The 13,725-nt window shown below is 47.2% G+C and overlaps 2 protein-coding genes across 3 annotated transcripts in view; one reads left to right on the forward strand and one right to left on the reverse strand.

Moving 5' to 3' along the window:
• The window catches only part of LOC125387867 (protein Jumonji), a 39,497-nt gene extending 27,047 nt beyond the window's left edge, over nucleotides 1-12,450 (forward strand). Inside the window, exons 6-14 of the mRNA XM_087896547.1 lie at nucleotides 219-337; nucleotides 427-497; nucleotides 1,176-1,290; nucleotides 3,933-4,038; nucleotides 4,364-4,546; nucleotides 5,054-5,184; nucleotides 6,051-6,234; nucleotides 7,135-7,242; nucleotides 10,569-12,450. Coding sequence (XP_087752673.1) covers nucleotides 219-337; nucleotides 427-497; nucleotides 1,176-1,290; nucleotides 3,933-4,038; nucleotides 4,364-4,546; nucleotides 5,054-5,184; nucleotides 6,051-6,234; nucleotides 7,135-7,242; nucleotides 10,569-10,721 — 1,170 coding nt within the window. The 3' untranslated portion in view covers nucleotides 10,722-12,450. The remainder of the gene's footprint in view (nucleotides 1-218; nucleotides 338-426; nucleotides 498-1,175; nucleotides 1,291-3,932; nucleotides 4,039-4,363; nucleotides 4,547-5,053; nucleotides 5,185-6,050; nucleotides 6,235-7,134; nucleotides 7,243-10,568) is intronic.
• A 389-nt stretch (nucleotides 12,451-12,839) lies between these two features.
• Dtnbp1 (dystrobrevin binding protein 1) overlaps nucleotides 12,840-13,725 on the reverse strand; it is a 97,636-nt gene continuing 96,750 nt past the window's right edge. For both annotated transcript variants that reach the window (XM_048416044.3, XM_048415982.3), the window contains one exon: nucleotides 12,840-13,216. In XM_048416044.3, the coding sequence (XP_048272001.2) occupies nucleotides 12,978-13,216 (239 nt within the window). In that variant the 3' untranslated portion in view covers nucleotides 12,840-12,977. The remainder of the gene's footprint in view (nucleotides 13,217-13,725) is intronic.

The following is a 13,725-nucleotide window of genomic DNA, read 5'->3' on the forward strand; positions in this document are numbered from 1 at the left end:
ATGTGTGGGTGGCTTCCCCTGACGGTGCCATCATCCCACATGTCAACTCTGTGGGTCTGAGGGTGTCCCCAGGGATGACAGCTGTACCATTGCCTTAGGTTCTACGGGAGTTGCTATGGGAGTCTATTCATAGACACCTTGTTCTGGATATAGTGTTCCAACTGTGTCTTGGACTTCATGTACCAAATAGACCATGACTGACTTCCTCTTCTTTACAGCAAGAGTACTGGAGGCTAGTGGAGGAAAAGGACTGTCATGTGGCAGTCCACTGCGGAAAAGTGGACACTAATACCCATGGCAGCGGGTTCCCGGTGGGAAAATCAGAGCCCTTTTCAAGGTAATGGTCCAGGCTTTTGTCCATGTTTCAGGGACTAGATAGTGTACTTCCCCACCAGCCTGTTATAGCCCCCATCTTTCCCTCTGCAGGCATGGATGGAACCTCACCGTCCTCCCCAATAACACAGGGTCCATCCTGCGTCACCTTGGTGCTGTGCCTGGTAAGCATGACCATAAGCACCCCTGTCCCAGCTTTCATAGCAAGAACAAGGCCAGGCTGGTTCTCCTAAGGCCTGGGAGAGAGGCCTGGTGTCTTAGGTGCAGATTACATGTACTGACATTTCAACATTGGAAGAGAGGGAGGAGATTACAATTAAAGTCTCAAGAAAATGTGGATCCCCAACTGTCAAAATCTAAGAGTCTGGTGAGCCTAGTTTAACTTGGAGTATTAAAAAGGGGTTTTTAAAACCGAATCCTAAAGGCTCTTTTTGCCAGCAGCCACAATAAATGGGCCAAGCAGTAAGACTTAGGCAAAATAAAATCCCGTGCAAATTCTGATTGCTGTGAATTCCTTGGGTCTTGGAATGGGAAGCCTGAGGGACTCCTTTCCGCCCAAGCCAGAAACTTTGCTGACTGTAGACAGGCACACACGCCAGGCCTCTCTGTCCCTCAGGCTTTACACATTTGTTCCCAGCTCTAAGGGTCAACAAGCTATCCAGCCAAAATGTAAGACTAGTGGATTCATTCTGTGTAGCAAGTGGGGAAGCACAGGCATCTTTTTCTTGGTGTGGTATGTGTGGGAAAGGTGGTACCGCGTTTCCCCCCTGGAGGAAACTTTTAATGGCCGTCACACTGAAGCACTGTTGCTCTAACATGACATCTCTTCTCTTACATTGTAGGAGTGACTATTCCTTGGCTAAATATTGGCATGGTCTTTTCTACCTCATGCTGGTCTCGAGACCAAAATCACCTTCCATATATCGACTACTTACACACTGGTGCTGACTGCATTTGGTGAGTACTGACCCACAGCAGCCCACCAACTGGTGCTGTAACGGCCCGAGCCTGCAGCAGCTGTAAGAAATACCATGTGCTTTCTACCTCTGCCACAGGAGGTCGCGGGGTAGCAAACGATGTTTTCCATTCTTGGCCTTTTGTGTTGTTCTCTTGTGAGTTGCCTGCTTAGTCTGCTTCCCTTCTGGTAACACACACCCCCCACCCCCCCACCCCCCGTTAGGTGTTGTGGAATTCTAAGAGTTGATCTCTTGGCAGCATTCCCACAGTGCCATGGGACTCGTCTAGATGGGCAGCTTCATCTGAGTGGCCTTTACAGAAGCTGAAACGTCGAGCAGTGTGCTCTCTTGTTGGTCCTCTGAGCTCTGTGGTTCCTGTCAGGAGCAGCAGGAGTGGTTGACTGCATATCATATGATATCCCGTCTCATAGTCTCACGGCATGCTGGTCTCAGTCATCTCCACTAATTGGCCTAATTGTTCTTTATTAAGTAAACAGTCTTCAACTGATGTCTCCTTAGTAGCCCATGTGGATAGCAGTATGCTAGAGTGGGATACAGGTTGTTTATGACCTGCTGAGCAAGGAGTCTTTGTTGTTAAGTGTGATCTCCAGTGTCTTGTGGGGCTTGCTAGGGTGTGCCTGGTGGTATGAGTCGACATATGTGGAGCCGGATCATAGTGGTCACGAGCCAGGGGGCAGCCGGCAGCTGTGGAGTGCTGCGCCCTTGTGGACAGTTTTTTTTCTTTGAGAATCTATGGCCGCAGTCCCACTCAGTGCAGGTGTTTCTGTGGCATGGTTATGTGAAAATGAGAGTGTCTTAGTCAGGGTTGCTATTGCTTTAATGAAACACCATGACCAAAAGTAAGTAGCCGCAGGGAAGGTTATTTGGCTTAAACTTCCATATCATTCATTGTTCACCATTAAAAGCCAAGGCAGGAACTCAAGGACAGAAACCTGGAGGCAGGATCTGATGCAGAAGCCATGGAGGGGTGAGATCCTTACTGCTTGCTCTCCATGACCTGTTCAGCCTTCTTCCTTATAGAACCCAGGACGACCAGCCCTGGGATGGCACCACCCACAATAGGCTGTGTCCTCCATCAATCACTAATTAAGAAAATGCCTTACAGGCCTGCGTTCAGCTGGATCTTCTGGAGGCATTTTCTTAATTGAAGTTCCTTCTCTCAGATGTGTCAAGTTGACATAAAACTGTTCAGCACTGCAAGTTTGAAGTGGCCCATGCAGGTTATTTTTAATAGCTTGAATGTGTAGTTGAAGGGTTTGAAACTTAAAATTCTGTGAGCTGTTTTTCTTGGTCTCATAACAGCATAGACAAAAGTAGAACCAGGGATATGATCAGAGAACTATATGGCACATGGTTTTCTTCCAAGTAATGTATATTAGAAACTCAGTATTTCAATCATGCATTAATAATGGCTTTGAAATGATATAAACATTTAAGAAAAATGTGACTGGTACCTTCTTTCAGCAATTGAGACCATGATTTGACACAAAGAGATAAAACTGTGTAATTGACTATTGAATGTTGGGGTAGCTGACCAAACTTGTATTGTGTCTGTGTGGAGCTGAGGGAGGAGGAGCCACTGGCAGTTACCACTGAGGCCCAACAGATCTGTCTCTGCTTCCGTGTTATCAGTGGTGATAAGGGATTTGATGTCTGCAGCAGCCCCGGGGCCTTTTAAGACCCCAGTCTACCATGTTAGCCTTTTGCTCAGGCAATAGTCATTCAGACAGCTGACCCTGTCCTGCAGCTGGCTCCCTGTAGTTCATGAATAGGCTTCTGTTCCTACTTTTACTCATAACCATGTGACCCAGGAGGATCTGGTGGTACAATTGGCACTTTCTTACGTGAAGCATTGAGATAGAGGCAGGAAAATGTTCAATCTCTGCTACTGCTGTGAGGTCTAGATTCTCCCTTTGACCGAGTCACCTGTATTTACTGCCTTTTCTCCCACTGATGGCTCCATAAGCTTTAGCATGTATGTCCTAGACCCACAGCGTTCCTCATGGTCACTCTCTGCTCCCATGTTAAGACTCTATCTTCCTTCTCTTAGGTGTTTTAGTAACCACAATCCCTTCAAGCTGGGTTCTGACACACTGGTAGAGAGAGTGAGAGTTCCCCAGGTCTCTGTTGATTTCCTAGTTTCCTGGGAAATGAGCTGTCTGTGCACACTGGACTTGGTTCTTTCCCAAATCTCTTCCTGGCTGATAGCTTCAGGTCTTCCCTGGTTGCCCTGGCTAGGGGGCCCCATGTACCCATATTTTCTTGTTAGGAACAGCATCAAATCATGTTCCTATGCTTGAGAGCCAGACAGATCTTTGCAGTGTCAGAGAACTCAACATAAGCTGAGGGGGATGCAGTTGTGTGTGTTTCTGATTTATAGGAGGTCTAACTATATCTGGCTTTGCCTTGAAGGTTTTCTTGGCTCACCTTGTGGGTCAGGTCTGCATAAAGTGAGCCACGTGTATAAGGCAGTGTTTGTGGTTTGGCTTTGTGCTGGGCAGAAGCAGCCAACAGTGACAGAGCAGGGCACTGGGCCAACACTACAGCTCAGCTGCCCTCGCTGAGGCTGGTCCATGCCGAGAAAGGTCCCACCAAATGTTTCCTGTGTTTCCATCATCCCAGGTATTGCATTCCTGCTGAGGAGGAGAACAAGCTGGAGGGCGTGGTCCACACCCTGCTGCAGGCCAATGGTACCCCAGGGCTGCAGATGCTGGAGAGCAATGTCATGGTAGGTCTGTTGTCCACCCACACGTCAGGGCTGGGCGTCCTCCAGGGTACAGCTCCTGACAGTGCTGGGTGGGGAAGGAAGTGCTCCAACGGGATTATGGGCCTAAGAAGGAAGGAACTATGGTAGAAACCTCTTAAGGCTTGTTTCTCATGCTTTTGTTATTTTCTGAAGGAGAACTATAATCTGGTTCTTTAAGCAGCCCCTCCATCAGGTTCCCTATCAACTGAATGTCTACATAACCTGGCTGGTGTTCTTATACCATGAGGCATGGGTTTGCCTGGCTGATCAAAGTGGGCACATATCTCAGTTTGTGTTATCTCTGCAGATCTCCCCAGAGGTGCTGTGTAAAGAGGGGATCAAGGTCCACAGGACTGTGCAGCAGAGCGGGCAGTTTGTTGTCTGCTTCCCGGGGTCCTTTGTGTCCAAAGTATGTTGTGGCTACAGCGTCTCAGAAACAGTGCACTTTGCTACCACCCAGTGGACAAGTATGGGCTTTGAGACTGCCAAGGTAAGCAAGCAGTGCAGGTGTGCTGTAGGATTGTGTAGGCCTGATGCACTGTGAGTGTGACGTTCATGTTGGAAAACCTTAGCCACTGAGCTCCTTTCACTGCACTGTTATGTGGAGATCCTCAAGAGCTGGCTGGAAAGTTTTCTCTAGGAAAGATTTTTCAGGCTTTATCATGAAAGCTTTTGACTTCCGTTACTAGCCATTCCACAGTTGTGGGGAAGCCAAACAGATACACACAGGGCAATCCTGGACCTGAATACATAGAACATCTCTACTCATTCTGGGTTGTGCCGCTGCCTCCTGGCTGGCAATGAGGTGCTAGCTAGGACTTCCCTGGAATCTGGTGCTGTTCTCCAGGTAAGCAAAATGGCTGCACAGCTGATAGCGATAATCCAAGTCCAGTTGCCACTTTAGAAATTCACACAGCCTACGTGCCACTATGAACCTTGGCTGCTCATTCATTACTCGTGGAAATAGACCCTTTCGTAAAGGTGACTCCTCTTTCAGGAGATGAAGCGTCGCCATATAGCTAAGCCATTCTCCATGGAGAAGTTGCTCTACCAGATTGCACAAGCAGAAGCAAAAAAGGAAAATGGCCCCACCCTCAGTACCATCTCAGCCCTTCTGGACGAGCTCAGGTACTGTAGACCGAGATCCCAAGACTTCAGGGGATGCAACAGGTTGCAGGACAGGGCTGAGTAAGCAGGTGGTAGTTCCCAGAACTGCAGACCCTTAGATGTTGGGAAGCCTTTTTTATTCTGTGCCGTTTTCCCTCTTGTCTTCCTGGATGGTATTGGGCCTCTAAAGCTCTTGGTGAGCCAATATGAAGTGTGTGATCTCTCGGGCTGTCGTTCCTCTTTATGGCTGATGGTGGACCCACCTTTTTGTAATACTTTGCTCTAGGCTTTAGTGTTGGGGTGGTAACAGGAAGAGGGGCTCTCTTCCAGATAGAGACACACAAACCATCGTGCATGTAGGCAGCGATATCACTCGACTCTGATGTGGTGCTAGTTTGTCCACTTAAGTGCCCAGCTTGTATTCCACACGTGTTGAAGGTGTTTCTCAGCTTCACAATGGCCAGTCAATGAAGGACAGGGTGTGTATTGTACCTGGTTCTCTGTGTTGCACTCTGACCTCACTTGAATCCTCTTGAGGCTTCCCTCTCTGGGGAAATATATTGGTGGGAAACATAAATATGCCCACCAGCTAGATAAAGTCTTCAAGGGCAGGACTACCAAATAGGTAAAAAATCTGTCCTTGGCTTTGAGGAAGAATATTTGTAATCTTGAGCAAAATCCAGTCACCCCATGGCTCTCTTGTCTGAAGTATATGGTCTCTGGCTGGAGCTTTAGGAAGGTTTGCTAGGCTTGTTACCCCATGGCCTGTCTGTGTTGTCTTGGAGAGCAAGTCTAGTCTAAAGGGGTCATGGCATGTTCTCTGGAAGAACCAGGTGTCCATTGTGGGCATGCAACCTTCTCACGGTGCCTGTCACTCCCCTACACAGGGATACAGAGCTGCGGCAGCGCAGGCAGCTGTTTGAGGCTGGCCTTCACTCTTCTGCCCGCTATGGCAGCCATGATGGCAACAGCATGGTGGCGGATGGTAAGAAAAAGCCTCGAAAGTGGCTGCAGCTGGAAACGTCAGAGAGGAGGTGCCAGATCTGCCAGCATTTGTGTTACCTGTCCATGGTGAGTCTATGTGCTCGGTGCAAACCTACCATGGGTCCCAACACCAAGCATTCATCTAGCTCCTGGCCTCCTCAGAGCACAGTAGCAAGAGTCAGCTGGCCACAGAGCCACCTTGTATCTGTAGTCAGAAATCAAGAATGCTGGTGCCCCGCCCCCACCCCTCTACTTTTTATTCCGCCTAGGTTCCACCATATTTACTTAAACATTTTGAAAGACATCCTCTACATACCCAGAAGTATTTCATCTGTGTTTCTAGATTTTGTAAGGCTGGCAATAAAGATTTACCTTGATGGAGTTTTATTAATGCTAATAACTTACATTGCTCAAAACTCTGTGATTAGCTCCAGTTCTTTTTTTGTTTGCATGTAGGGTTCTGAAAAAAAGGCCTTTAAAATATTTTTTAAAAGCCCAACAAATATTTGCACCCAAGTGTCAGAACCATTGTTCCTATTTATTGTAACATACAGGTGATAGGACCTGAGATCTCATAAAGGGTGAGATTACATGGGCCCTTCTTAGGCCCCCCAGTGTCAGTGTCTTTTCATGTGACTTCAGGTAGCAGGGCACATGCTTGGGAGGCAGCAGCATGCATGTCCTCAGGGGTACTATATTATAGGAGCCCAGCCAACATACTTTGCTCAGAAACTCCCCAAGTCTGAATTCTAAGCCTTCTAGGCCAATACCAGTATATTTTGTCCCATCTCTATGATGAGATGCATACATCTGGACGGGCTTGGAGAGCTAAGGCAGGAGCTGCTCCTTTCTTGCCTCATTCCCCACCTTGTTTCAGACCCTGTTGCATGGTTCCTGATTAGTTTGTACTGTTGTCACTTACCACTGGCTTGGGGAAATGTGTGTAGACAGCCCTCCTTGAACTCAGCTTGTATCCTTTCCCTAAAGGTGGTACAGGAAAACGAGAATGTTGTGTTCTGTCTGGAGTGTGCACTGCGCCATGTGGAGAAACAGAAGTCTTGCCGTGGGCTGAAGCTGATGTACCGCTACGATGAGGTCAGTTCTGACTTGGGCAGGGCCCTGGGTACCACAGAGGCCTTCTTAGCACAGATGACATTAGCTCAGGGCCTAGCCATGCTTGCAGATCGGAGGCTAAAGGACTTATGGTTGACACTAGCCATCCATGTCTAGAATGGAGAGATGGTAGCTTGAGTTGTAGTGTGTCTTCTGACCCCCATGTCAGATCCTCAGTGCCCAGTCTACAAAGTGCTCGTACCTTTGTCAGATTCTGTGCCTGTTGCACATGGCAGGTTTGCTTCTTGCACAGGTGCCTGTCCCCTCAGACGGCCCTCCAGGGCTACTCACCATGGCACCTGCCTGGATAACTGCATTTTGGGAATCAACTCTCTACCTTCACGGCTACTCAAGCTCTCCACAGAGCACTTTCCTGTCTCCTGAGCCTGTTAAATGTGGATCAGAAAAAGTGGCCACCAAGGCCATTTCTGGCACTGATTGCCTATTGGCTGCACTACCAGCCTGTGGTGGTTCTGCACACAACAGAATGATTGTCAGCTTTCTTGGCCAGGCAAGCAACTTCCACAGCTTTCTCCCACTTTGCCTTTCGGGCTGGGGTATCCTAATGGTGACACTGGCCTTTAGGGTGGCATTGCTCAATGAACCTGTCACCTTTTCACTAACAAGCTTCCTTGCTAGCAGCTGCTAGATTATGTCTTGCTTCTCCTGGCCTTTTGCAGCCATTGGTTGTGCTAGCCCCAGAACATTTAAGTATGAAATACTTGTTCCCAGAGTCTACATTGTCCTTGGAGTGGAGGCCTCATGAGATGCTGAATATGAATGAGCTGCAGCCTCCTGACCCTTGTTTGTACGGACAGGAGACATGCAGAAGAGCTGCCTTAGGAACTTCTGCTGCTATGGATTGTGTGCTGTTATGGTGGGAAGGGATCATTTGATCCCTGGGAGATGGGTCCCATGTCTGCTTTGCAGACTGTGATGCTGTGAACATACTTCTGTACCTCTGAAGTGATCCCTGAGTCAGGGCAGGTGTGTATGTGATGGCGATGCCCCTTGCATGATTTGGACAAGTGGCTGCCCCTTCACTCACCATTGAGTCCATGTTCTATGTCTTTGTGGAATGCTTTATATTGGGGGCCCAACTCCCCGGCAGCCCTGGAATATGGCCTCCTGCGCTGCCTACCTGCTGGGAATCGAGTCCACTTGTGATCCACACTGTCTCCACAGCTTCATACCCTTTTTCTCTTTTCTCAATATGGGATTCTGCCTTAAGTTCTACATGTCACATCTACCTCACCTTCTAAGTCAGTGTTTCTTACCCTTTAATACAGTTCCTCATGTTGGGGTGACCCCCACCATAAAATTATTTTTGTTGCTACTTTAGTAACTGTAATTTTGCTCCTGTCATGAGCCATAATATAAGCATATATCTGATATGCAGGAAAGGATTGACCCCCCCAGGAGGTCTGAAATCACAGGTTGGGAACAGCTGCTAAATGAACCCCGGTCCATATCTTTTTACCTGTGGTCTTCTAATTTCTACTATCGATACAGTGTATACACTTTATTGCCTTGTCCACCCCAACAGTATTGAGATACATTCTGGCTGAAGCTGCTCTTGTTTCTCCACTTCTTCTAACCCCACTTTGGGTCAAGGAACATCTCAAGCAGCCGTCCCCAGACTCACAGCACATACTCCTGTCTCCTTGGCCGACAGCTTCCAGTCCTCTGATGGGATGGGATGTGCCAATCCTGGTTTGCCTGGTGCTGCACATTTGGCAACCTGGTGCTCTGATTCAGGCAGTGTCACCTTTTGGACTGTCACCGCTGTGTGTTCCCCAGCTCTGTAACTGGCTGTGTAGCACATTATCCATGTTGTCCCGGGCTCTGCCTTCTGTCTCTTCTTCTGCCCCCATCACTTCCCTCTTTGGTTGTGCTCCCAGAGGCTGGATCAGATAGACAGTAGTGCATTCAAATTCAAGGCCTTTACTTACTTGTCCTAGGCTTGCCAAGGGTGAGTCAAGTGTAGGTCAGACTCATGTTACAAGGCTGGAAGCAGAAAGCAGGTCTATTTACTCCTGTTGTGTTCAGTGACGATAACACTTCTGTGGTTCCTACTTTGTTACTTGAGCAGTAAATATTACAATGTGTTTAAAATTAAAACCCTCCAGCCAGGGCCCAGAGTTGGCCACAGCAAGCACAACCAGGGACTGTGCATCGGAGCACATGATTAGGGCAGGCTGGAATCATTTTCCTGAATGTGCTAGAAGCTGAGCAGTGGGGTGGAAGACCACCTGGTCTTATATTTGTATTGTAGATCAACATTGTACTGCAACCAACATCCTGAAAGTACAGCATCACATTTATCTGGTGGTCTGATGTCTGTCTAGTCCCTGACTTTGATGGGGATGGAAAAATGTACTTAACAGCCTCTCCCTCCACCAGAGGCTTGCTATAGTTAAGGAAGTCAATGACAGTTCTGAATTGATGTCAACTAGTTTGATTGGGAAAAGTAGTTTGTAGGATCAACACATGCTCTTATTTCAAGGTCCTGTGCAGCCCACCGATGGGCACTCCTGTGCAGGCCAATGACAGATGTGCTAGGGATTCCAGCCCTGACCCTTCCACACCCCAGTCCTGTGTTGTGGAGATCCTCCAGCTTTGGCTTCTGCAGATGACACATGCGGTGGATGCTGGGGTGGGCTAACTCAACCCTGGTTCTGGGCCTGGGGAGTTAGTTGCAGAGTTGGTCAGCCCGCCAGCTTTCTAATTTTCTCCACCAGGGTCAGCTCTCGAGTATTGCCTTGGGCTTGTTCACCCCTTGCAGTGATGAGCAAGGGGCAGCTGGCTGCTGTTCTTGTTTTTCTTCTCACATTGACTCTTTCAAGAGATAACTGCAACAGTGTCTCTCTTCCCTACCCCGACCATTTGATGCAGAACCAGGAGATGGCATGGCCTGCCCCCTGGCTGGGAGAAATTCTTTTCAAAAATAAATACTTTTTTTAAGTTACATATATGGGGGTACAGTACACTAGAGGTCAAAGGCATTAGGTTCCTTGGTGCTAGATTTACAAGACATTTACGAGCAGCAGAAGTGGGCGTTGGGAGTCCAGCTCCTCCTGTAAGACGGAGTTGTATATACTCTCAGCAATGGAAAGGTCACTCTAGCTTCCTTAGGTGTCACCCTGTCCTGTTCAAAAGTCCTATGCATCTGAATCCTAAAGCTATTTAGAAAGCCTGCCCATGTCTGGTGCCACACACGCATAAGTCCTCATGCTAAGGTAATGTTTGTTGCCTGGAACCCCTCTGCTGTACTAATTTAATGCTCTCTCTCTCTGTTACCCTGGCAGGAGCAGATCATCAGTTTGGTCAACCAGATATGTGGCAAAGTGTCTGGCAAACACGGCGGCATTGAGAACTGTCTCAACAAACCCACACCAAAAAGAGGCCCCCGCAAGAGAGCGACTGTGGACGTGCCGCCATCTCGGCTACCATCCTCATGAAGATGCCGAACCCATGGTCACTTATATATTTTTTGTAATTACTATATTCTAGTTTGGAGTACTTGCTGTAGGATACAAGCTGTCTTTGCACTAGCTCTAAAGAAGAATTTCTTCTGGTTTTAGAGAACTGATTTTGTTTTAGCATTAAACTGTTGAAGTTTTTGTACGTAGATATCTAGATACTGCAGTCAGGTTTGGAAGCTGCCGTACACTCACTGTTTAAAACCTATGAGGGGCTGTATTAATTTGTATTGCCCCCACGGCTAACAAAAGCCTTTTTGTTTTGTTTTGTTCTGTTCTGTTTTTGTTTGTTTGTTTTTGTTTTGTTTGGTAACTGTTGGGGAATAAAGGCTTTTTAAACCCATTTTTGAAGAGGGTGAAGTTTGGAGAACAAATTTTAAAACCATCAGTCACATGAGCAGATTTTTCTAGATTGGGAAGAGGGATAGAAGAACACACACACACACACACATACAGAAAAAAGAAACTTGAAATGGCTTTACTTTGGCTGTCTTTTCTTCTGTCTCGTGTAAGGGGAGTCTGTACCTTTTGAAACCGGAGCGCCTTGTATGTTTAGTTGGGCGGTTATTGGCAGCTGAAGGCAAAATGTGAGGTTTGAGTGACGAGGTTCTCATACCAGCACATCACTATGCATCCGTTCGAGGAGGAGGGAGGACGAAGACAAAGACTGCCTGCCTTGGAGGGTCACTGCGGGAGACCTGTGCCTGATTTCATTAGGAAATCCATTCTGTTATTTTTTTGGTGCTGTTGGCTACTTTATCAAAAAAATAAATATAAAAAATCCACCAAAAAAAAAAAAAAAGAACCCTTCAAATAGCATCTCTGAGGAAAAAGGAAACCAGTAGTTGACTGTAAGTGCTTCCCTGTCACCCAGTGCAATTTCCTGACATTCCACCTCCGTCTCTGCCTGTCTCTCTCACACATCAGCATTAATCTCTGTTTAAAACACAATTAGAGCCACTAAGTCTGCAGTTGTTTTTGAATGTGAAAATACATCTGTGCTCATCTTGTCTATTTTTTCTTGTCATATTTTAACAAAAAAAGAAAAAAAAGAATCCCATCCCCTTTGTACATACTCCTGTAAATTGTTTTAAATACTTGAGCCTTTTCTTGGTGGGGGGGAGGGGAGGGGTGAGAAAAGATGAAGAAAAGCCTTACATTTCAGTTTCTTCATCGGCTGGATTGGATGCTTACAGGGTTTTTCTTGTAACATTTATAAGTGCTGCTTACATCACTCAACAACAACAAAACATGGTAATGGAGTAGCTGTTGCCCTTCTCCGGTTGTGTGTACAGTATGTGTGGAATAAAAAAGGGAAACTGTTTTCACAAGCTGTTCTTTGTTTCATAATTGGATCAGTCCGTAGCTACCCATATTGCACTGAGCTTGCCAGTGGTGACTGCCAGGAATGTCCTAGGATCCACTTTGGTGGTTGTTGTTGCAGAAGACTGAGCTGTTTTGGAATATTTAACGATTACACAACAGTCGAGTGTTTTCCCATGTGGTTGTCCAGTTTTTATGGCCTTGCTGTGTACTTTTCCCTCTTTTTGACAGTAAACTTTCGCCTATGGCTTACAGTTTGACATTTAATTTATTAGCGCTGCTCTGCACCCCTCCCTCAAGGGAGGACTTCGTGTGGTTTATTGCCAGTTTTTTGTTTACTTTTCAGGTTTGTACTACAAGGTTTAATAATAAAAAGTTTTTTGGACATTTTGTCTGTCTTGTGGGTAGTGAGGGAAGGGAATGGATTTTCTTCTCTGGTTGGTGGGGCAGAGGCTGCAAGTCTCCTCCTTGGCCAGGGAGTGGAGCTACCGAGGCATTTCCTAGCCACTCTGTTGTGGCTCTGGTGGGGACAGGAGCTCCTGCTCTGTGGGGGAGCAAGCCAAAGTGTTATTGGCTTGTGATGATGATCATGTTAGCAGAGCTGTTCCTTCTCTTCCCCCCCCCCCCCCCCCCCCGCTACACCAGGGCATGCAGCCCACCTGGACAGGTCTAGGTCCTGTCCCCTCCAAGTCCCTCCATACCTGTGTTCCTTTAGGATTGCTTGGTCCTATCAGCTGCAAGCACCTGTCAAAGAAGCCTTTCATACACCCCACGTGCTCGTCCACAGCTTTATTGTGAGCTCTTCTCCAATGATTCTCACATACCATTAGCAATTGTGTAAAAAAAGAAAATTCAAAAACCTCTACAGACCCTGGCATTGCTGGAGGACTCTGCACACAGCTGGCAAGTCATCTAACTGTCCTGAGTTGAGTCACTGTCATCACTGACACCTGGGCTGGAGTTTCTGTCAGTGTGTAATGTGACCAAGGCAGTGTCCACCTGTACTTCCTCCTCGTCAGACTGGATGAGGGGGGCCTCAATGGTGTCCAGGTCAGCACAGGCAGAGGGTGAGGCAGGTGGCTGGATAGTTGGTTCTGAGGGATTTGGAATCTGAAGAGTCATCTCCTTCTCACAGGGGTTGGTTTCGTGCTCTGTTGAAGAAAGTAGAAAAGGCCTCTGAGGTATTGCAGTTGGAAACCGCCATTGAGGACAACTGTCTGAGACTATACCACAGGGCTGCTTCCTTGTGTTCTGTGCTCAGATGAGCACCTGTGACACTGGAGAAGGCCCCATAAAATTCTGTTAAAATTTAAGGGCTTTCCCTTAAAGCCCCATAAGATTCTGTTACGCACTGTGCTAAAGGGTAAGGGCATATGCTAAGAGCCATAAGCCATGCACAGCACAGATAATCCTAAAGCTCCTTCAATCCCTGTATATTAGTGCTAAGATGAACTCAGAATTACTGAGCCTTCAGCAATTCTTCAATTTTGCAAGGACTTAACAAGGAATAAAGATTTTACACATAACCGGTCACTGTGACTAAATGATTCCTATCTCTATAGAGGGCTGAGAAGAGGGTGAGGTCAGAGGAATCAGGACCCATACCTGAGGGTTGCCCTTCTCTTTTGTACATGAATGAAACACTGGCTACTCAGAAGAG

This window comes from Myodes glareolus, chromosome 14 (genome assembly GCF_982192425.1).
Source record: "Myodes glareolus chromosome 14, mMyoGla1.1, whole genome shotgun sequence".
NCBI classification, from domain to species: Eukaryota; Metazoa; Chordata; class Mammalia; order Rodentia; family Cricetidae; genus Myodes; species Myodes glareolus.